General features: G+C 41.3%; 1 protein-coding gene across 1 annotated transcript in view; it reads left to right on the top strand.

Annotated features, from left to right (window-relative positions):
- The window catches only part of tnrc18 (trinucleotide repeat containing 18), a 63439-nt gene that overhangs the window by 1556 nt on the left and 38631 nt on the right, over positions 1 to 23252 (top strand). Inside the window, 2 exon segments of the mRNA XM_044100697.1 lie at positions 338 to 697; positions 20571 to 20711. Of these exon segments, the coding sequence (XP_043956632.1) occupies positions 490 to 697; positions 20571 to 20711 (349 nt within the window). The 5' untranslated portion in view covers positions 338 to 489.

Below are 23252 nucleotides of genomic sequence, written 5' to 3'. Positions count from 1 at the left end.
TGTGCAGCGGGGCTGGAGGGGGGCGGCGGCGGCGGAGGAGGAGGAGGTGTTCAGGCATTGAAACATTAAATTATACCCGTTAAGTTTGACTCCTGTTTTAATCTGCAGCTAGTGTACAACCGGGGGCAGGTCGTTCGGTCCGCGCTCGAGTGCAGCTTTTATCGCGAATGTAGTTTTTGAAGTGTTTTTATAAACTGCGTCATTGCTGGGTATGGGTCGTCTTGTCGCTGGAAAAGAGAGAAATCCCGAAACTAAAGCATAGTTTGTGTCTGCTGTAGGATTCTGCATCGAGTGATGTTTATCTTGTCGTGTTTTTTTTTTAAATATATATGTATAGGTCAGCAGTATGGCTGAGAAGGAGTCCGAATCGCCTGGGAAACTAAAGACACTATTATAGCCAGAATTGGCTTCTATTATTATTATTTTTAAATTTCCTGGACCTATCCGAACGGACGCATTTTTCTGCAACAACTTTCCCATCTGTGGATAATGGATGGCAGAGATTTCGGTCCTCCTCGATCCGTCCACGTCCCCCCGCCGCTGCTGGCGGGGCTCGCCATGGAGCCTCACCGACTCGGAGCAGCGGCGGCGGCCGGGAGGATCCATCCCTCGCCCGGCCACTTGGGCGCGAGCCACCCGCCGCCTCTCCACTCCGGGAAATTTCTCCCATCGGCCATTAACCTACATTCACACCACGGTAAGTGCTCAATTTTTACACGGAGAAGATTGACTTTTGAAACCGTTATAGACGTAACATATTGACTGCGCAACAACGAGAGAATCTGCAGTTTTGTGGCTTTGGGTGAGAGCAAAAATGTAGATTTCGTTTAGACGCACGCTGGTGACACCGAGGCAAGTTTTAGATGTAAAACAGCTCATGTGAAGGATTTGTCAGCCTCTGCAGCGGAAAATTACTTGGCAGTTTTCAGCACAAGCAAGGCGTCCGTCATTCTTTCGGGCACAGATAAGTGTGTGTGGGGGGTTTTTTTACATTTTTTTTTGGCGTGTGCTCGGATGGTTTTGTTGCAGCGCCGTGTGGGTTAGGTGGCAATGGGCTGTTGATTGCATGCGGATCATTTCGCTGTTGGTGCTGGGAGAGCAAACGCAGCTTGCGCTCGGTGTGTTCCGCAGAGAGTGGGAATGGTGGAAGTTGTGTGACCTTATAGAGAGGAATGACGGAGCGCTGTTTACCTGGGGGACTGAAATGGCTTGAGTTTGTGTGAGGGAAGAACGACGGTGGTTCCGTATTTGGAGTAAAAAGCCTCCAGTGATGGACCATTTGTCACATGGCTGCTGTTTCTTGTTTTTGTGCATCATTTTTTCCTCCCCTGTTGGACATCTCTCTCTCTCTCTCTCTCTCTCTCTCTCTCTCTCTCTCTCTCTCTCTCTCTGCTACTCTAAACTCCCAGGGGGATATTTGAACAAAAATAGAGAAGCAGAGATAAAGTGACTGCCATCATGCAGGTGTATGTGTGTACATCAAATCCAGTTGATGTGTAGCTGGTGATTTTTCTCTTACTTTCATCCACGCATTAGTCTTGCAAGCTTTTAAAAAAGGAAAGGCAGTGCACGTTTGCACACAGTATTGTGATGCATAGTGGAAGTGAGCTGGCTGTCCTGTAACTGTATACATGTTGGGCAAATGGAAAGGACATTCGATGGAAAATGAAATTCCCGACTGAGTTACTTGCAGCTGGTTTTCTGCAGAAATCACGCCAAAGTTTGAAAATGTTTTCACCTGCTAGGATTTTTAAGTCGTAGCATCTGATCGACGTCAACATGAGCTTTGATTTCGCTTGAAGTATCAGGGAGGAATTAACTTTTTTGTTTTTCTTTATTACAGTAATGTGTCAAAGCTCTTAAGAAAACAAACAACATTTCCCCCCAAATCTGAGTTGGCCGATCAGGCTTTAAACAAAGCCAGAGCCCAGAGTTGGGTTTGATTGCTGCTTCTCTTGTTCCTACAGTTTAAATATTGTTTTAATGAGATTCCAGAGGAACCGCTAGCACAGCGCTTTTTGCTGTGCACTGCCGGTCAACTGGCTGAAAGACAGATTTAGCAGTTTGGAAATATTTCAAGTGGCAACATACTGTATAAAACACATTTACCTATCTAGGAATGAAGATAGTATAATTTTTGTGGATAACCTAGTTTTGTTAATAGTAAAATTGTTTTAGCAGCAGTAAGAGTAATTGTATCTTTTCTACTTTTAAATAGAAGCCAGTAGCGACAATAAGAACTGTTTATATATATATGTTTTGTTTTGGCAAGCATTGCCCCACAAACATAAACACTTTGGAAACATTCCCATTTGCAATACGATAATAAGTGTGATTTGTATCTCTAAGCTGCACACGGTAGCTGCATTTAATCACATTTTCAAATTTGTTGATATTCATCGATATTCTCATTTAACAAACAGTGGAGAAGAATAGTAAAACAAACAATCTAGACAGCACCGACAGTTTTTTTACAAGCTTCTAAACGTCGTTTATTGGAATTTATCACGAAGACGAGGAATCACAATTTAAGATTTATCACGATAAATGATAAACGATACAGAATTAGACCGCCACACCGCGGTATTTTTACTCCAGGTTACACCGTGAGAATCCAACACCAACCCAGGCAAACGTCTATCCGCTTGACGTTCTGTAGCTTCTGCAAGGAAATAGCAGTTTCTGTTTTCTAATTCAATGAAACGACCCCAAACTAAAACCGCGTGGGGACGCACGGTGACGTCGGTGGGTGCAAAACCACATGCTTTTTTTCACAAGTCCTGATATATTTATTAGTGGTCTTAAAGCTCAAGAGTTGTGGATGTATGACAGTCGTTTGCGCTACTCAACAATAACGTGACAGGTGATTGTTTTCCTGGCATCGTGAACCCCGACCCCGGATGTTTTCTTCCAGATATGGATGACTTTGGAGCGAGAGTCAAGGCGGGGGGGTTCCAGTAAACCCAGGGCTCCAATGGCACGGCTCTGATGAAGCATTAATTTGACACCCCGACAAAGCCCACACACTCTATATACACACACACGCAAACAAGAAAAGGTGTCAGAGATGAAATCAGCTCACAGTGAGGGGTGTTGCAGTGATTGATGGACGCATTGTTGCAGGGAGAAGTACCAGAGCAGGGGTTTTCTTGCAGGCTTTAGATGAATGGGATTTTTTTTTTTTCTTTTTTGCAGCCCTTGAAGCCAACGTGTGCCTGAACGACACAAAACGGCGTGTCTATTTAAAAACTCTTTCGGTTCGGATGACGCGACGTTCTCCTTTTTCCTCTCCTGTGGCTCCGAAACGAGCTGAAAACTGCTTGTGGTGTGTGTGCAGACTGTGCTTTTGCAGAGCAAGCTCGACACGCAGCCCAGGGCGGTGTACAGGCGGGGGCGGACTTGGGGGTCTGATGAGGAGGAATTGACCCAGACACCGGTTCAGCCCGGATTGGTAGTTGAAGCACTCGTTTTTAACCGGGATATATTTTGTTCTGCCCACACGGTGACCTTCTCACTCTCTCACCCCCACCCCACAACCAGACCGCTCTACGACACGGGTCATTTAGCTTTATAGCGCTGCTCTCTGTCAAATCCTCACACATTGCAATAACCAAAAGAAAAAGAAAAAGGCATGGAAATCTCTCTTCCTGGTTTATAATCACACTGTGCAGGCTTATTACATAATAATTAGCCAGTAAAAGCAAAATGAGCTGCTGTTCCTCAGATCCTCTGCTCGACATGCAGTCGAGGGATTTCTCTTGCTGTTTTCGTTTACACGGCTTTCACAGAAGTCGACGTGACTTTCTTTTTCTTTTTTTCTTTTCCAAATTTAGAGCCGAGATCTCGATGAGAGTCGACCGTTTACATCTTCCATTTCAACCCAAGTTGAATGGCTTCTAATTCTAATTCTAATTCTTCTAACCGAGAATGTTTTCTAAGTTTTCTCTGATGACATTATTGATCCCAGCAACACGTTGGAATGCATGGTTGAGCTGTATATTAGTTTTCAGCGAATCCTGTTCATCCCCTACAGTTTAATGAGCATTAATGGAGTCTTAATCGTTGCACTCAGATGTCATTCATAAAACATTTTGGAGGAAAACTGGAAGAAAAACAACAGTTGGATCAACTTATACTAATAAAAACACAATCTAGTTATTGATCTGGCCTGTTTTTCTTTAAAATATTTAAATAAGGGGACAAAAACATCATTGCAGTTCTATTTTTGTTCAACATTTAACACGACCAATGTGATAAACGCATAAACGGATTACTGTTTAAAACAAGAAACCCATTTGGAGTGCTATGTTTCTGTTGTAGGTAGAACTGATTTGCTTTTGTACAACACAAACAGCTGAAAGAGATAAAAATGAGACTAGCACTCAAGTCACATCGATAATAATAGGCTGTGTAATCGTTGGTCGTTATGGAGACCAGAGGTGGCAAAATGGAGTAATAAAAGGTCTGATCTGCTAGATTAGAAATTTGCGGATTTTACTTTTAAGGTTTAGCTGCGACTTTTCTGTGCACGTGTGACCCAGATCAATTTATTAAAATGGGTTTTTCTTATTTTTATGCATTAATTCAGGTCATATTTGATGTTTTCCCAAGCAGCCTCCGTCTGACTGGTCGTCGAAGTCTTGGCTCGTTTCTGTGACAGAAAGGAGCCTGAATAGTGTTCTGCAAAAGAGGAGGCGGAAAGCGCCGAGATCAATAGTAAAAATGGATGAAAGAAGCGCGGCAGTAGTCTGCTCTGAGTGCCCAACCACTTGTTAATCGATCCGTATGTGTTGACAATATGTAGCATCCATATTTCCATCTTCAATCACATGTAGCTTCACGTCAGCTTTTACACAAAAAAGTCTATCCCTCCTGCTCTGAGCAGTCTGTAATTATTTGTATAAAGAGAAGCGTCACTTCATGTGACAGAAGTTATTACCGAACAGGGTTTTACAAATATCTCAGACGAAATCATTTAGGCAATTAACAACTGACCAGTCACGCAACAGTTCGCACAGAGCTCTGTCGAAATGGTTCGACCAGGACCTGGCCGTCAAGTTCATCATGCAAAAAAAATAAATAAATAAAAGACGCAATTTTTGTCACGGGTCTACGTCAATGAAAGACAATTTTGGCACCTCGAATGAAGCGTGTGGGATCCTTAATGTGTCCCCGGAGATTGTAGGCCATTTAACTCTGGGGTTCTGTTACGTGTAACCCTTTTTTAAATCTAACATTTTTGAGGGACTGAAGTTGAAAGCTGAAAAGAATCGGACCTTGCAGTGACGAATCCAGCCTTCCTAGTTTCTGCTGGAAGTGTCGCTCTCTCTCGCTCTTATTCAGCCCGAATGAACCACGTTCAGACGTTGAAAATGTAACGGGACAAGCCTTACTTGGGCTAAAACCCCAGTTACTGTTCTGAATGGTTGCTGGTGCAACCCTATCACAGAAGGGGGTCTTATGAAGACTGACTTTTGAACAAATCCCTGGTTTTGCACAGCCGATTCTGTTTTATATAGAAGAAGCTTGTGTTTGCGAACATAAAATGACTTTAATTGGTCCTTCTTCTACCGGCGTTTCTGTCTCCACATTGAGGCCATCTGTCCTCTTCCTGTAGTTATCGTCCCTCTAGAGACACTAAGACACAACGAAATGTAAATGTGAGGAGAGGAGCCTGGAGATGGTTTTCTTTCTCTGATCAGTGAAGCAGCGCAGCAGACTGCCTCACAGCATCAGGAATTTATGCTCCTGGGTGTTCAGATTAAATATTTAGGTTAAAACTTTTTTTCACCGTTTATAGCAAGTGTGAGAACATTTCTTTTCAGATTACGTCAGTCTGAAGCAGTGCCACTTTACTATTTCTTGGCTGCAGCTTCAAGATAAACTTGGAGTGCATTCACACCAGCTCTGTTTAGTCCACTTTAATTGAAATCCAGTTTGATTGTCGTAGAAAGTCCGCTTCGTTTTGGGTGGTGTGAATGCACGATGGAACTCTTATGCTGCCCAAAAATGCAAACTTCAGTCCGACTAAAAACCCAGGTCTCGGTTTGGTTGAAACAAACTCTGCTGTAGTGCAAGTGCATATAAAATGCCAAGAGGACTGGAGACCAAAAACAGGAAGTGTACTATATCGCTAGGCATTCTGGGTAAATGTAACCAAAACTAGTGGGGGAAATGGTATGAATGGAAATCCTACTACTAACAAAATGTGACGCTACTGCATTTCCGTTTACATTTTGTGAAGAAGGATGTCTTCTTCAGAGGTTTTTCTATTGCTTCCTGCTGTGGTTCTTACTGGAGCGCCACCACAGGCGAGGAGGGGAACAGGTTTTTTCCAAAGGGTTTGTATCGTTTGACATAGAAAACGCTAGCTAGTGATTGTTGGGCGGAATCATGTAGCTCACCTCCAGATGTGTTGCAGCTCAGTTTGCTCTCTGCAGAATCCCTTTCAGTCGGCGTGTTTTTTGGAGAAAAAGAGTGGGACTAAGACGCATGTAGCTGTGGTGCTGCTTTCACAGGGGAATGAAAACAGCTGGAGACTAATGTGGAAGGGGAATTAAATGGGCACAGTGTCTAAGGTGGAAGTCTGTGTTTTTGTCTTCTTCGAAGGTTACGAGCTGAGCTTGCTGCTTGTGTGTCCGTGACTGTAAAATGTGTGCGTGTGTGTGTGTGTGTGTGTGCGTGTACGTAGGGACATGTGATTCTGCTTAGTGCGGTTACGGCTGGGGGTTTTCCCCTGGGACTCTAGAAAGAAAGCAGGAGATTTATCTTGGCCGCAAAGCATTCATATAGTTAGGTAAATGTGGTAACCCTTCTGCTGGTCTCTCAATCTATTTCCCTACGACTCCCCCCACCGCGCACACACACACACACACACACACACACACACACACACACACAGAGAGAGAAAGAAAGGGCACATGCTTGTTGTAATTCATGGAGTTCACAGGGCAGACGACTGATTTCTGTACCAGTTTGTCTTCCCCACTGCTCGCTTAGTGTTTCTGTTTGAATTAATGTGATGACCGTGTGTGCTTATATGTATTCAAAGCACAGACCTCTCTGTGTGTGTGTGTGTGTGTGTTGGAGGATGTGGCTCGGACACGTCCTCGCTCAGATTAATTGAATCCTTCAGGAGAAAAACCAGCCTCCTTAAGAGAATGCACAAGGCAGTGCTGCCCCGCTACAATAAACCTGTCACACACAGACAAACTACACTCTTTTCTCTGTCACACACACACAGTCAAACACACACCTGTCAAACATAAGAGTGATTGGATGGTGTGTGTGTGTGTGTGAGAGAGAGAGGGAGAACAAGCAAGCCGTGGCATGTTGAAATACCCAAAGCATTAGCTAAGTCGTTCACAGGGCCAGACCCCTCCCTTTTAAAGCAAACAACAGCCTCAAACACACAAAGGTCACACACTGCGCTGTCTGTCTGTTTGGCTACATGACTCCGCTTCATAAGCCAAATAAAGCTCGGGTAAATGCAGGGTGACTTTACAGAAACACCCAGTCACTGCTGAACGCATGTTCTGCTGCTGAGCCGGTGAAATCGACTCAAGCTGTAGGAGACGGAGGAAAGTTTGGCAACACGACAAAACGGATCAAATTCGTAGCAATGCTTTAGTTTAAATGTAATGTTTGCTTTGAGGTTTTTTGTGCGTGTTGTTTTTTTGTGCTGACACTAGGAACAAATCAGTTACTGATACTAAGGTACTTAAAGTTTTATCGTGATACTTTGTGGCACTATTATGATAACGATAAAGTGACGATTAGTGCTGTTCATTACTTCTTTGTTTAGGTATGACTGTGACTGTATGACAGCAGTTACAACTCCACTTACAAATGCTGCTCTTGAAAAACATTCTCATTTGTGATGGTCTTCTTTAGGACACCAGCTGAATAAACCTGAGCTGCATTTAATCATATTTTCACATTTATTTAGATTTTGAAGAAGTAGCAAAAACAGAGGTAAAAATGAACAATCCTGGCAATACAGACTGTTTTTATTTTTTTCTTAAACATCATTAACTGAAATTATTGTGGCGATAAATCAGAATACTTGTAAGAAATTTATCACAATAAACGGTAAACGATGCACTAAATACGCAGCCATTGGTTCAAGTCGGGTTTTAACAAGTTATGCTAACTTGTTCTTAAAGAGACATGATCTCTGTTTTTGTAAACCAGCTTGTTCTGATTTTATTCATTTCAGTTTCTCTTTAAAAACTACAGCACCGGAACTGCCAACGGTGAGCTAAAGTTCTCAGTATTTGTCGATGTGGCTAGGAGACCACAAAATGTATTTCTGTGAAAATATCGCTGCATATCATAAAGTCCTATAAACACAAAAGCTGCTCTAAAAATACAGTTTCTTCCACACACCCATTAGGCTAAGTATTGCTATTGTATGTCTAAGCTTGCAATAATTGTGCTTAATAATACTTCAGTTTTTCATATTTATTTTACTGATTCTCTCGTAGAATAAGAAGTAGGGAAAGTGGTTCAAACGGCAAAAGTAACATTTTCAACCGTAATAGTTTTGTTGCTATGACAATAAATCACAGTATTTGTCGCACTAAAATTTTTTCCAGATGATAATAACCAAACAAATAATAGTATGTCTCTATTATGATGTTAAAAGATGTTAAATATGGATCCAGAGTATCATGAGCGATCATTTTTTACATTGTCGTATGTGAAACAGCTGACATTTCAAACTGTCTTGAGCTTCTCATATTAGGATGATCATTACAAACACATCGTCCTTCGTGTGTATTCGTTAGAGATGGAGATTCCCAAAAGGCTTCCAGCATTTTCTAAACCACCATGTCTTTTACCGACCGGGACCAAAAGGTCAGATCAAAACAAAACAAAACAAAAATCCTTCTTCTTATCTGTTGCACGTCTTGCTCTCTCTCACTTTCTGGCAGCCTGAATAAACTGCCTGCATGTCATAGAAAATAGTTTCCTCCATCGTCGTTTCTAAACACCGAAAATCGGTGAGCAGTGAATCTTCCCTCAGTCACAAAGTTACCGAAGAGAGTTGTTGGTCTCGGCATGATTTGGGAGCTGGTAAGCTGCTGTGTGTAGACTTTACCTGAGCAGATGGTCCTGCTAAATTACAAGGCAAAGCAGCAAAAATGTTCATATTCTACCTAATGAGCACCTGAAAACGACCATATATCTGCTAAAGTTTGTGCATCAAGTAAAAAATGTTCTATTTAGATATTTTGAATAAAATTGTGAAGATCTTACTTTTACAGAACGAACATTTTATAAAATCTAAAATGATATTTTACTTTATGCCGGTGTGAAATTGTCTTATTTTGACTCAGAAAAGTCAGATGCCTGGTTTTTACAAGTTCTTTAAAGTCAGCCCCACTTTCTTTATTTTTATAAAAATGTGTGTTTATGCCGCCTAGCCGTGTGTATCATTTACTGTGACAGGTCGTTTGTTTTTTTTGTCACTAAGCATCCGTCCAGAGAACATCGGCGGCTTTTTGGGCGGTTCTGTCCCATTTCCCTGGTTGTGCTGCATCGCTGTCACACACTCGTGCCTCACTGAGCCAGTGATAATGCTATTAGTAACACCCAGGCTTTTTCTCCATTTCCCATTTATAGCAAACTCGGACTTCTGCGGTGGAAAAACGCCTTCTTGTAATTGATTATTTTCAGAAGAGAGCTTGAAACGCTGCAGAGCATCTGTGCCTGTGGTCCTGTAAAATGTAAACATGTCTTATGGCTAAAATAAAATAGGGCTGAAACAATTAATCGCGATTAGTCGATTATTGAAATAGTTGTCAATTAACTTAGTAATCGATTAATCGTTGCCTTTAGTATGCAGGCTCAAAAAATGGCCATTTGCTGAAAGACCAACATATTCAGAGAGGTAATTATGCCAAAACTGCACAAAAAAAATCTACATTTTATATTTAATATGAAAATCCTTCTTGGTCTGTGAATATGTTCAACAAAATACTTAGTTGCAGCCCTGAATTAAAAGAATAATCTTGCCGGATGAGCTATTGCCTTTTCTTGACCAAAACAATCTTCCTCTTTCCTCCTGTCCTGCTGGACGCTTTCGTAAACCTTGTGCACATGCATCTCTCCTTTTGTAGTCTACATTTTGTTTGAAGTATATGTTGCAACACAAAACGGCTAGTATTTGGTAGGTAAAGTGTGGTGTGGCATAATTCCTGGGAGTGCTATTTTTATCACGTAACAACAACGTGGACGCTTGGAAAATGCAAATGAATGCCCTGTGTGTTAACACAATAATGTTTGTTTTGAACATATGAAGCTCTGAAATGAGTCAGAGGGAAAGGCTGGAGGAAGTTATGAAATGTGTTTTCCAGACAGCAGCAGAAAGTCCATTCTTTTAGTATTTATGCTGCTCTGACTCCCTGTTTTCACTGCATCTCTTTAAATCTCGTGAAATGTCCCATTTTCTCCTCTTCCATCCACAAGGATCTGTTCTGTTTCGACCAGCTTTTGGCCTTTCGCTTTGGATAAATCCTCCTGCGTTGTGCTGTGAGTTGCCAAAGATGTTGCAGTTGAACCAAGTAACATTTATATTTTAGAACACAAAAGCATTCAGAAGCATCAGATTTCATAACTTGTTGAATCCCAGCTTACTCGCTCTTTTTCTCTGCCCAACATCAAGAACACATGCTACTACACTGTTGATTGAAATTGCGACTATTTACATCACCAGTGATTCTTTTTCTTCCCTTCCCTTTTTCTCATTTTCATGACACAACAGCGTTGCGGTTTGAAGCTTGATGCGAGTTCCGGCTGCATTTAAATGCATCCCATTTAATTATTGAATCATTTGAACGTCGCCAAGAGGAGAGGGGACAGAAAACGAGACGAGAGGAAACCGTTCCCAGTGTGGATGTTTGCCTGAGTGAGTTAGCCTGCAGCTCAGGTTCGCAGGCTTTCAGAGTTGTCTTGGTTTCATCTAGATTAGCATCGAGATGAGCCTAACTGGATGATCTGGCTGGTCTTGACCTTTGTTGTAGGTCAGTGGTGGTAAACGGTGACTCGTTGGCTTGGACTTTGTCTCAGCGCTACTCCAGGTTTCTGTCTTGGTCTCGACTCATCAAGTGGTACCTCAACCACTAAAAAGCATATCTGGGGCAGGTGAATCTATTCCTTGCATATCGAGTCGGAATGTATTGAAACAAAATATCCTTCTAGGTTTGGACGATACGGCTTGAAAATAAAACTAGGGATGCACTTCCGATACCGATATCTGAAGTCTAGTATCGGCTGATACAAATTTGATATAGAAAAAATTACTGAAATGACTAACAACGTTTTTTTTTTTTTTTTTTTTTTTAACAGACATACTGAATTACACATTAATGTGATAACTCTGCACCAGTACAGCTCACTTAAATACACTAATAGTTTGAGCATATGAAAACAATAACTTTAATTTGTTTTAATTTGTTCCGTGCACTTAGGAGTAGAACAGCTAATGTAAAATAAATAATAACAAAACTGATATCAACCTGTTGTTTATATCAGTTTTGTTATTATTTATTTTACATTTATTTTACATTATTTTGCAGTTTATTTGTACATTTGACTCTTGGTCAAATGTACAAATAAACTGCAACAAACTTTCTAGTGTAAAATAGATAATAAATTATGGCGTCTCTCAGAGCACAAAGCATAGAATTAGATTGACTAGATCTGCCCTAATGGATCATTGTCATCGATACGCAAGCTAGGATTTCTTTGAATATCGGTACCGATACTGATATTAATAATAGGTTGTGGGTCTCTATGAGTCAGAACATATTAAAAGAATTTTAATTTTTTTTCCCCCCGTAACAAATTTGATTTCTGGTTTCATTAATTTCTTTCTCTTTTTTTTCTTTTCCCTTTTCTTGAACAGAAATTACAAATAACAGAATATATTTTCAATAACTGGCTTATTTCAACAGTCTGTTGTGAGACTCGACCTGAATTCAGAGTCCAAACACACAGAACCTGTGAAACCCGCATGTCAAGCAGGACGGTTGGCTTTGGTTCTGCTGACGTCACTCTGAACTGTGGAAACCCAGACAGTTCATTGGTGGAAAACAAACAAAAAATAGCCACATTTTCCTAAAAATTGAATCTTTAAAAACAAGAAAAGTGATCAATTGCTAAAATCAATTTAATAAGCAGCTCTACACTTTATTAAACTTTTACTGTTGCATTTCTATGATGACAGTTGCAGTTTGACAATATCTCTGGTGCTCATGGAGGTTTGGGACCACAAGAACTACAAATGGCTGAAATCCTTGAATACGTGAAACTTCCTCTAAAAACACATAACTACCGAATTAATATGCATTAATACGCACAATGGAAACTACAATCGTCCTTAGCTCCTCTTTTGCAACCAATCAACACCAAGAAAGATAAATGGCTCTTCTGGATTGGCTGCTTTGCAAAAGCCAAAGTGTAAAGTAGCATTGTTCCTACATTCCAGCTTCCCAAGCTGCGCTTTCTTTCAAATGTTTGACTTAGGCGCTACAAAAAAAAAATAAATAAATAAATCTGCAACTGTGGCGGTTTTCTGTGAATAATTTGTAGTCTCGTTCCTCAGAAAAGTCCCCAGATTTGGGTGAATCTGCAGAAACCGAACCGTGGGGAGACTCTCAAACCGGCGCGCACCGAACTTCTCCCATCAGTCCGCCCGAGCCCGAGACATTTCTGAGAGATTAAAGAGTCTCTGGGTGTGCAAGGCCGATCGAGACGTGAGTCATAAAACCTCCAGACGTAACATCAAAAAAAAAAAAAAAAACAGAAAAAGAAACTCCTGCTTCTGCAAAGTTTCTGACTCAGGAGTGCTAACGCTACATTTTCCCCGATACTGTACTACTAAACCAGTTTTCCTCCAGTTTGAAACTATTTACACTGGCATTGTGATTTGTAGGCCTACTGCATTAAAAACTCCAACTCCATCCAGTGACGTTTGCGGTTGCAGCACGACCAAATGAGGGGAAGCTTCACCATGCCGTTTTGTTTTAAGAGGAAATATCTGAAATAATTAGCCTTTATCCTGAACTTCTAACCACAGGAACGAAAACAGATTTTTGGCCGAATCTCAAAACGCAAAATCGGGGAAGGGGGGGATCCTACCAGTTTACCCAGTGCGTCCCTGGCGGCGTGTTTCTCGGTCGTGATGAACGGCTATCGGTTTCCTGGTTAGTTGCACCAGAGATGGATGGAGCAGCAGACTTTTTACGGTTGTTTGCCGGGAATAAAACCCAGAGATCAATAGAGATCTCCTCTCAGCTAACCCCGCTCCAAATACCACTGATGGATAACAGATGGGTTCACAGAGTCTGTGTAGGTGTTTGTGGTGTGTGTGTGTGTGTGTGTGTGTGTGTGTGTGTGTGGTAGACCTTTATCCCGGAGATTTTCTCTCACATTTTGTTTGCTTCTGGACGTTTCCCAGCGTTGTCGTTTTCTTTTTTGGATCGCGTTTCAGTATCATCTCGTATTGATTTGCTGATCGAGGATCTCTGCTTTGGGGTTTTTTTTCTGGATTTTTCACATTTTTCCTCCATGTGGGCGTGCTAGCTAGCACTCTTTATCCGTCTCAATCAGAATTGACTTCCATCCTTTGCTGACTTTTTTTTATTCATTTTTTATTTATTTATTTATTTCTTATTTGCTTTCGACGAGGATCTGAAAATGGACTCTGGAGTCAGAGAGCGCATCTCTTGGCAACTCGCTCGTCCCAGCTAGCTGGTTCTTTGAACCCAGAGCCAAATGCAGTGCGAGTGTGTGTGGCGAGGCAGTGGGAGGGGAAGGAAGGAAAAGGGAGAGAGAGAGGAGAAATAAAAGAGTCATTCCAAAACATTTCCCTCTCAGCTTACATTTGGATGTTGTTCCTGGAACAAGGAGGGTAAATGTTTGCCTCGTTCCGCCCCTTCCCACCTTTCCCCTCCCTTACACCGTTCAGGAAGGGAAAATGGAGATATTTTTTCCTTTTTTATGTTTTCCTGTAGGAAGTTGTGTGTGTGTGTGTGCGCCTGCATGCTGCGCTCATACGGGAGGAAAAAACAGCCTCCAGGTAGCTGAGATTGATCCACGCTCTGGTGAGGCATCTGCTCCTCCAGCGTGTTTTGTTGAAGAGAAAAGCCGCCGACATTAATACAACTTTTAACATGTGGAGGTTGTCAATGAATTCTGTTCGGCTTCTTCGGCGGGTGGGGGGATGTTTACGAGTACAACTCCCTAAACAAACCAGGTAGCAATTAGAAAGTGAGAATAATTAGACAGAATAACATCAATTTCACGCGATACCTGCCCCACGTGGAAGGACAACCGCGCTTTCTTGTACTCAGACCTTCGTCTACTTGATTGGGATTTTATGTGATGAATTAAATAAGAACATAATGAACATATATCTATATATATAAGGCCCCTTTTTCTTTTGACACCCTTCAATGAAATACTGGTACCTGCATGCTGCAAATAAACCAGGTTTTTATAAAAGGAAGACGATAAGCTTGCAATATTTTATTCTTTCCTTTAGTATATTCGAGGAAGCTCGCTCATCTTTTATTTTTTTTTGTATAAGAAAATAAAGACAAGGTTTCCCCCAGAAAACTTGCTAAGCCCGGTGGTTGGGTCCAGCGGTCCGTCGTATTTTTGAGATAAATTTTTTTTTTAAAAGTTGACAGGAAATTTTGAAAATATCACTTGATAATTGTGTGTTAATGGAAGATTTACAACTGAACACCAACTATAAAGTCTTAAAAATTAAAACGTTTTAAAAAGACTTAAATAAGCAGAGCTTAGCCTGGCGGGGGCTCAAGTAAAGCCTGGTGACCCGCCAGGCTTATAATACGCTGGAGGAAACTCTGAAAGATATTGGAGTTCCGTCACAATGACAAAAAATGTAAAAGTTTAGAATGTTTTTAAAATCAGTTTCCAGGAAATAACTGTGTAAAAAAAAAAAAAAAAAAAATTTCAAAATCACCCTCTGTGAATAAATTCTGTCGTCTAAAATATGTAAAAGAAAAAGAATTGCACTATAAAGAGAATTTAATTTGATATTCTGTTATTCCTAAAATCAATCAACTCGCATCCTGATTTTTTTTTTCTTACACATCTGTTTGGTTTGAGTTACTGAGAGAAAGAACTCGCAGATAAACACTCATTATAAAACTTAAAAGGGTCGTTTCGCCTCTTTTCGTAGTTCAGAGTTTGAAACCGGGTCTGATTGAGTCGGTACAGTAAAGCTCCTCTTCATGTCAAAACGTCTACAAACAGAATAAACGTAGAAAAAAACTCCCTCTAAAGAATCTCTGTTTACTTTAGGATTATATAATCCAAGCCTGACTAATCTTAGCGTCAGCTTTGTAAGAAGAGCTGATGCAACTTGCAGATAAATGACCTGGTGCCCCCTCCCTGCAGCGCTTGTTCAGATCTTGGTTCTTTATTTTACAGAAACTCACGGATGATTAAACACAACGAGAAACTTTACTTGTACCTAGAAAATCTATCAAAGTATTTATTTTAAAACAACAAGGTGCCTGAGCCCTGAATTATGCACACATTTGTGTTGTCCTAACAAGAATAATAAAACTAAATCGACATAATTTCTGGTTGCAGTGTGTGGGTGAAACTCAAAAATCCTTTATGTCTGCCAAAGCAAAAATGAAATGTTGTCATATTTGAAATCATCCAAGTATTTTTCAAAGAGTCGACGCTGCAGTGAATCTGAAGTTGCCGTCTGACGGCCTCCTGACAGCCTGATGACATGCTAACAGCGCAATTTCCAGGCAGCAGAGACAATATTTCACAGCAACACCTTCATTTGTTCACAGGCGCTGCTAATCCACCTCATTTGTTTTTGACGCTCTGCTTTAATTTCCCGTCTGGCTGAATGGTTGGAAAACGTTTGGTTCTGCTCTGCGTTCGTAAAGTTTTCTTTTCAACTCCTCCGGGATTTGGGGTCAGAGTTCAGGTGTGTGAGCTTTGGGGATGTTAAAACAAAACAAGAGAGAGAGAGAGAAAAAAAAAAAAAAAGCAAAGCTTCAACCCAAAAATAAAATAAAATAAAATAAAGGGGCAAATCAGAACTGTATTATCAAATGGAGTGTGGCTAATCTGGCAAGGCACTGGTTATGTGTTGACTGGTAAACTCCTCTACAAAGCAGAGATTTACGACTTCAGTCATTCAAAACTCGATTTCCTAATTGTGTTGCCGCCACGTTGTGAGCCGGGCTGAGTGAGGAACGACGAGTCACGCTGGCATTCAGAACCCGAATGTCTTGTAATCACCTCTTTGTCGCAGCCCTTGATGTTTCCGGCAGAACCTGCTTTTCCCGGCTGTAGATCGAAATGACCTTAGACGAAATCGGCTCCACAGAGAGAACAGTGGGGCTGGTAACGTCGCCGGGCGCTGACTGTTCGGTTAAATTTGACCGCAGCTGCTGCTGGTGACCTGATTGTCAAATTTGTGAGCCGCTTGAGTGACTCTGAATGGATCTGCTGTGTTGTTGAATTCAGTCAGTCTTTTAATAAATGTGTGTTTCGTAAGAATTGTGCTTCAAATCTCACTCATAGGACAATAACAACTGAGTTGTAATCATATTTCGGGGATTTCTATGAAGAACAATATTCAGGCAGTTGAATATAATTAAGTAATAGTTGATTTCTTTTGGAAACAACATGGAGCTGTTGGACATGAAGTATTAAACCTAACACACATCAATTCGCACCCGTTTTTATTTAAGTCTGGGCGATAAGTTGGTTTTATCAATTAATCAAATATTTTTTTGGTTTTGAACATTTATTTTCTTTTAAATTGGGTTGTTTTTTTCCACCAGTGTCAGTCTGCGTTAGGCCGCCATCTTGTTGGTCAAGTTTACAGCTTCTGTATATTTTAATTTTAGAGGTCGGTTTAATATTGGGGCCAGGCTTTGTTTTTAAATTATGAGAATAAAGTCTTAATATTAAGAATATTTAGACTTCTTCATATACAATCATACAACAAAGTTGAAATGACATGAAAATAAAGTTTTAATATCACCAGAATAAAGTTGTAGTATTAGGAGAATGGGATGGTAATTCTATGAGGTCTCCAAAATGTACAATAAAAATAAAAATGAGTTGTTAGTAGCAGGACTTTGAAACAATCCATCAAATGACCGACTCTATTTCCAAGAATCAAGGATTAAGCTGCTCACATCTGATCTTGATAAGTCTAGAAACCTTTTCCTCATGAAAACAACTTTATTCCTCAAAACTTTAAGTTGTTCCTCTGGTTAAGATCGAGTCTTAATTCTGCTAATATTGTTGCTACATTCTTGTAATAAAACAATTAAAAATAAATTGTAGTCTGGCTCCAATACTCCATTGTACAACTCACAGAAGGGTTTATTAAATATTTTCTGTCATCTGCAAATTCTTCTTTAGAGAAAGAAAAAGCAACGAAATCTGGTATAAAAAAACCAAACTATTTTTATTTTCAGGCCTTAATGTCATGTAGTTTTCATTAGTAAAACCATTTTTCTATAGAGGACGAAATTCGCTCCAGCCTGCATCCTTGTAAATCTGGTCCTGTACATTCACATAACTGGACCCGAAGGGCCACCAATGCACACACACACACACACACACACACACACACACACCATACACACACACACACACACACACACACAGAGAGAGAGAGAGAGCTGTTTGCACATGTGGGATCATTCACCAAGCCACTGCAACCACAAAACACAATGTTGCCCTTAAACACATGGAGCACAAACCCACGCACGCATGCGCACCCTGACACACACACACACGCACACACACATCCACGCAGACACGGTGAGACCTTAATAAATCTCGGTGTAATAAGGCCGGGTGTGGAAGGTTCCACCTACGCAGTGTGTTCAGAGCAGAGAATAAAGGCTGAGTGCATATATATATATATGTGTATATATATATGTATATATACACACAACTCTGTAATTAATTGGAAAGCTGCATTTGGTATTGATTTGAAATGCGGAGTGTGCATGTGTGGGTGAGTGAGAGAGAGTGCACAAGCGCTGACAGACTGCACCTTTAATGTACTGATTTAGATGCAGGGGGAACTCGGCATGTCTCTGAGATTCCCACCGGAGTCATACAGAAACACACACACACACACACATTTCCCCGCCACCCCCTACACACATGGTTAGGTTCATCAGAGTAATGGCAGTGCAGTAATGGGCGAGGACGAGGAGGATGATGGTCATGCTGGTGGTGATGGTTGGGGGTTGGCTAAACCATGAAACTCCTCAGAGGACCAAAGCAGGCAGTAATGATTCAGAGGTTGTGTGTGTGTGTGTGTGTGTGTGTGTGTGTTCTTGGTGAGATCGCAAACACAGGAAGGCCGGAGTCAAATAGAAACAGTCGATAGCTGTATCATGCTCAGATATGGGATTGTTTTACGAGGATTCGGTGGAGGGACTGACTTTGATCAGACCGCACCTGATTTCTACAGCCTGTAATGGCGGCTGCAGCTCCGACCGTCTCTGATTCGGACCGGGCCATGTGGCCTTTCCTCTGCCCACATGTGCCAGAATGCTGTGCGGTTCTGGATCGGAGTTCAGTGATTTCATTGAACACTATCAAACATGGAAAAAGAAAAAGAAGAGGCGGAGGAATAAATCTCCCGCCATGAAATCCGAGACAATTTCCATCTAGAAAACAAGGAAATTTCTGAATTTGAAAAAAATCAAACAATCTTGACTTTGAAATTCTCAAAAATTTTAGACATCTCAAAACCTTTTTTGGCGGAAATGTACTTCTCCTTTCTACAGTGGTCCTAACACGCCGTCCTATGATATTGATCATGTACCTATAGCTACGTACATTATTACTGATTTATTGTTCAGCCCAGTCTCTAAGTGATTTCCATCCATCTTTCCAAGAAGAAGAAAAGCATCCGGCTAGCATGATGCTGCCACCACTGTGCTTCACAGTAGAGACGTTTCACACTCGTACCGTTTTGGTCTCGTCTCATCAGATTACCCTCCTTCTGATGTTTCCGGTTTTAATCGCTTGGTTTACAAATATGTGCTACAATGGGGTTTTTCTCTAAAATCATACATACACCTGTCACAATAAACAATAAATCAATCAATCGCATAATAAATGACAAGGAACTCAGTGGTGATCAGTTTCTTGGTTTATCTTTTTTCAGACTCTTTTCCGTCTTTCTGCCAGGACTGGTCTTCAGGCTGGTGCTTTGGTCTCAACTATCCCTTTGTTTACAGAGACGTCATAATTCATTTTATTATGAAGTCTTATTCAGTAAATAATGACACTTGTAATGCAAAGTGGCATTAAAACTTGTTTAAAAAGTCCATTGAAACTGTCATTATTTACCAAATAACACTTAATGACGACAGTCTAACATTCATGAAGACTCCTTCATGTTCATGACTGCTGTTAGGTCGTGTTAATTAGGGGTGCACCAATTTATCGGTGCCGATTTCCTTGATTTTGGGAGATCGGTGATCTGTCCATTTATACATGTGAAGTTGATCGTATCCACTGATGTTGTCAACCTGGGCAAAGGTCTAAAAATCAACCACTGTGCTTTTCTTTTCTCCCGTGAGAGAGGTTTGACCGACAAACCGGCCGACCAGCTCATGTCTGCACATTGACAGTTAACAACAATCACCCCAATGTTGTTGATTCAGCAACTGTCTTGATATATTGAGCAACGTTTCAGACAAAAAACTGGCATCGGCCAAAATCGGAATCGGTAAGTTAGGCTTTTTAACAGATCGGTAATCGGCGATCGACCAGAAAACTGCAATCGGTGCACCCATAATGTTCATGACAGAGTCATGTCAGTCTTTTGCACACCCCTTCAAATGAAATGTTGCCAAGAATTTTTATTTCTCGTATTCTCGATTAATTTCAATTAATGTTTAAAAAAAACAGATGGCAGTATCAGAAATTACTTCTTCTTCTTTTTTTTTTTTTACTGTTGTTCCATGAGAGCTTCAATAAATAAAAACTAATTTGATTAAATGTAGTTGCTTTGCGCAGTTTGAATCACATTTCAAATGAGAATATTTTTCTTGAGCAATATTTGTGTTTGTGCCGCTATGAATTAGCCGCCAGGCTGTTGCCTAAACAAGATGTTTCACATTGTCATTTTTATCATTATTGCAATAGCGCCGTGAAATATTGTGACAAAAATCGAAGTCCATGCCAGCTGTCGCCGTGCGGCATCTTGATTTGATGGTGTTAATCAGAGAGGCTCCTCGGCTCGCCTCCACTCCTGTTGTGGTTTCCATCCTGCAGCTACGTGAACCGTCCCCGTCGTGTTCGGCCAGCCTGCCTGTGGTCTGTGTTGTCGAGATGGAGCGGATAGCGGTTCAGTAACAATGTGATTACAGCATAGAAACACCGGCGCGTATTGATTGAGCTCCCTAAACCCGGACATAAAAGCGCCAGAGTAAAAATCCATTCATGTTTTGTTTTTTTTAAAACTTCGGTTCTGGTGGTTTTTCTGGGTGACTGAGAGTCTCTGTGCTTTCTCGCAGGTGAGGCCTTCCCGACAAGCTCCGGTCCCTTCCTGTCAGGTTACCCAGGCCCCTCCTCATTGACCTCTGACCCCGCGTATAGGTCGGCCAATCCCAGCGGTCTGCAGATGGCTCAGCTCTGGGCGTCGCACGCTCACGAAGGTAAATAACCCGACGAAACTCCGGCTTTTCTGTCCGCTCTCTGCCCATAATTCAAAGACGCCAGCGTCGCCACGGTTTCAGGACATATTTTGCTGGAGCTCAATCCCCAGAAGGCCCGTTCTTCTTCTGCTTCTGCTCCCACCAGCGGGGTCCCGTTCCATTTCTGTGTCACGGCCGGCGGCTCCACTCTCAGCTCCGTCCTAAATGCGTCTCTCTCCCTCTGTCCTCAACCAGTCCTTCGCTTTCTTTCGCCTGTCCTCTGTTACTGTAATCTATCTTTTCCTCCTCCGTCCTGCTCTCAGTCCGCCTCTCTCCAGCACTGCTGCCCCACTTTTCCGTGACTTCTTTCTTCCCGAGTGCCTTTGTTCAGGACTGCTTGGCGAGTGATTGAATCTTGCGTCTCTCTTCGTTCCCTTGTGCCTTTTTGTGACTCCTTATCGCGTCGCATCTGGGTAGAAGGTCAGATAGGAGGAAAGGCATCTGACACCGCATGCTGGCGGTGTAGAGAGAGAAGGACAAATGGATTCCAGTTAAGATTTCCTTTAAAACTGATTGCATCACCTCAGAGGCACAAAAACCCGTTCAGCGATTTAGATTGGAAGCTATTTGATTAGGTTTTTTTATAGACTTTTTTTTTTTAGCTACTTTCTCTAATCCAAGGTCTTGCCAAGGGTAAGGAAGAAGCTAGTGATTACATCTGTGATTGTAACTCACTGGTCGACCTTAAGCTTCCTGCAGTAACAGTAATAACTCTGACCTCCATAAAGGAAGCTCATATTTTTATGGGGGTTTTTTTAATCTCTTGCCCTGCTACACCTTTTACAATAAAAACAAACAATCTCAGATCAAGGTTTGAGATGCATAAATGAATTGGTACCATGCCAGGATATTTCATAACTACATTTACAAAAAAAACATAGTTTGTTTCTGTTACAGTGCAAAAAACCTTCTGTCATGATATAGTAACCAATTATGAAACGAGCATTAGACGTCACATTTCGCCAAGTCCCATCATCAAAATCACCAAGCCAATATACATCAAATAAGTTGATCCATGTTCCACTTACTGCTGATCAAATGCAACTCATAAAGGAAACTCAGCGTTTCGGTATCTTGAAGTTTGTTCCAGATTTGATTCTCCAAACCAGATTGGGTTTTAAAACTGTTCTTTCATTGGGCGGCCAAGGTTTGCCACTGTCCCACGCTCTTCCCGTTTTCAGATGGTGGACGTAGCAGTGCTCTGTTCCTGCTCTTAAATAATGGCTACTTTGTGTTCAAATCCCAATAAAATACACTGAAGTTTGTGGTTAAAATTTGTAAACGTTCACAGGATGGTGAGCACTGCAACCGAGAGGCTGTTTGACTTTATGTTCTGACAAAGTAGGAGGAGATATCGCATGAATGACCGGACTTGGACACTTGATCTAAGTTTATCTCTAATTGATGTGTTGCTATCTGAAGCTAAAGGAACTCGGTTCTGCCCACAAGCTACAAAAGCCACACAACTCTCTTCCTTTGATATGAAAGACATCCGTCTCAGGCTGAGAGAGATTCCTGATACCTGATGTCTGACTGTAAGAGCAGCTAATGTTTTTAAAAGCTGCAGACATTTCCAGCCGGGGATGCTACGCCGGAGCTGTAAGTCTTGGCTGCTGGAGTTCGTGTGCAGCTGTTATCTGCGGTTAAGGGAAGCTTTACGGGAAACTCCTCCTGCATATCTTCACTCCTTAAACCACCGTGCCTTTTTCCGAGTTCCTGCTTTGCAGCTCCTTTCTTCTGTCCCATAACAATCCCACCGCTCTCCTCCATTGAGTTTTCCATGTAGGCGGACAGGTTTGTTTCGTTTTATATTTCCAGTGCTTTGTGCGAGAGTATTAACAGTTCCTAAATGGAGAACGCCACACCCTTATGTCTATTTTCCTTTAACGTTGGTGTGTCGTTAACAAAGCATTCTCGCTGTTATTTCGCTGATCCATTTTTAACGTTAAACTTTGATCTTTTATTAGTTCCTTCCCTGGGTATTGTTACTCATTGTGTTTTTTTTATATCGATACCGTAGGGGAGGGTTTAGAAGTTTCCAAGGCGGGGATCTAAATTAAGATCTAGTCTCTGAGAGCAGCAGCTGCCCAGTGGGCAGATTTGGGCTCAACAACCTGAAGTGACCAGATGACTGCGCCATCAGCTGGAACAATTTCTTTTTTTAAGAATATTAAATCACATTATTGGGAAAATTCATTTAATATCTCTGCCATGTCCGAATTCCTAATTTTTCTCCAGTTTGTTTTATTTTGTATAATAATCCAGGACCATTATAGATCTGTTTTGCTTTTTCCTCAAAATATTTTCATTTAAATCTTTTTATTATTATTATTTTAACAATAAAAAACTACACCCCACCCACTACAGTTCAAAAAAAAAAAAAACACTCTCTACTGAGCTGGATTTCTCTTGGAGGTTGTAAACAAATAATAATAGATCATCGGCGTAAAGTTTGACATTTCAAAATGTTCTGAAGTTTCACACAACTTCTAATAGACATCA

The sequence above is a fragment of the Gambusia affinis genome, linkage group LG19, assembly GCF_019740435.1.
Source record: "Gambusia affinis linkage group LG19, SWU_Gaff_1.0, whole genome shotgun sequence".
Taxonomy (NCBI): Eukaryota; Metazoa; Chordata; class Actinopteri; order Cyprinodontiformes; family Poeciliidae; genus Gambusia; species Gambusia affinis.
Note: the sequence above shows the minus strand (reverse complement) of the source record. Positions and strands in the feature narration are given on the sequence as shown.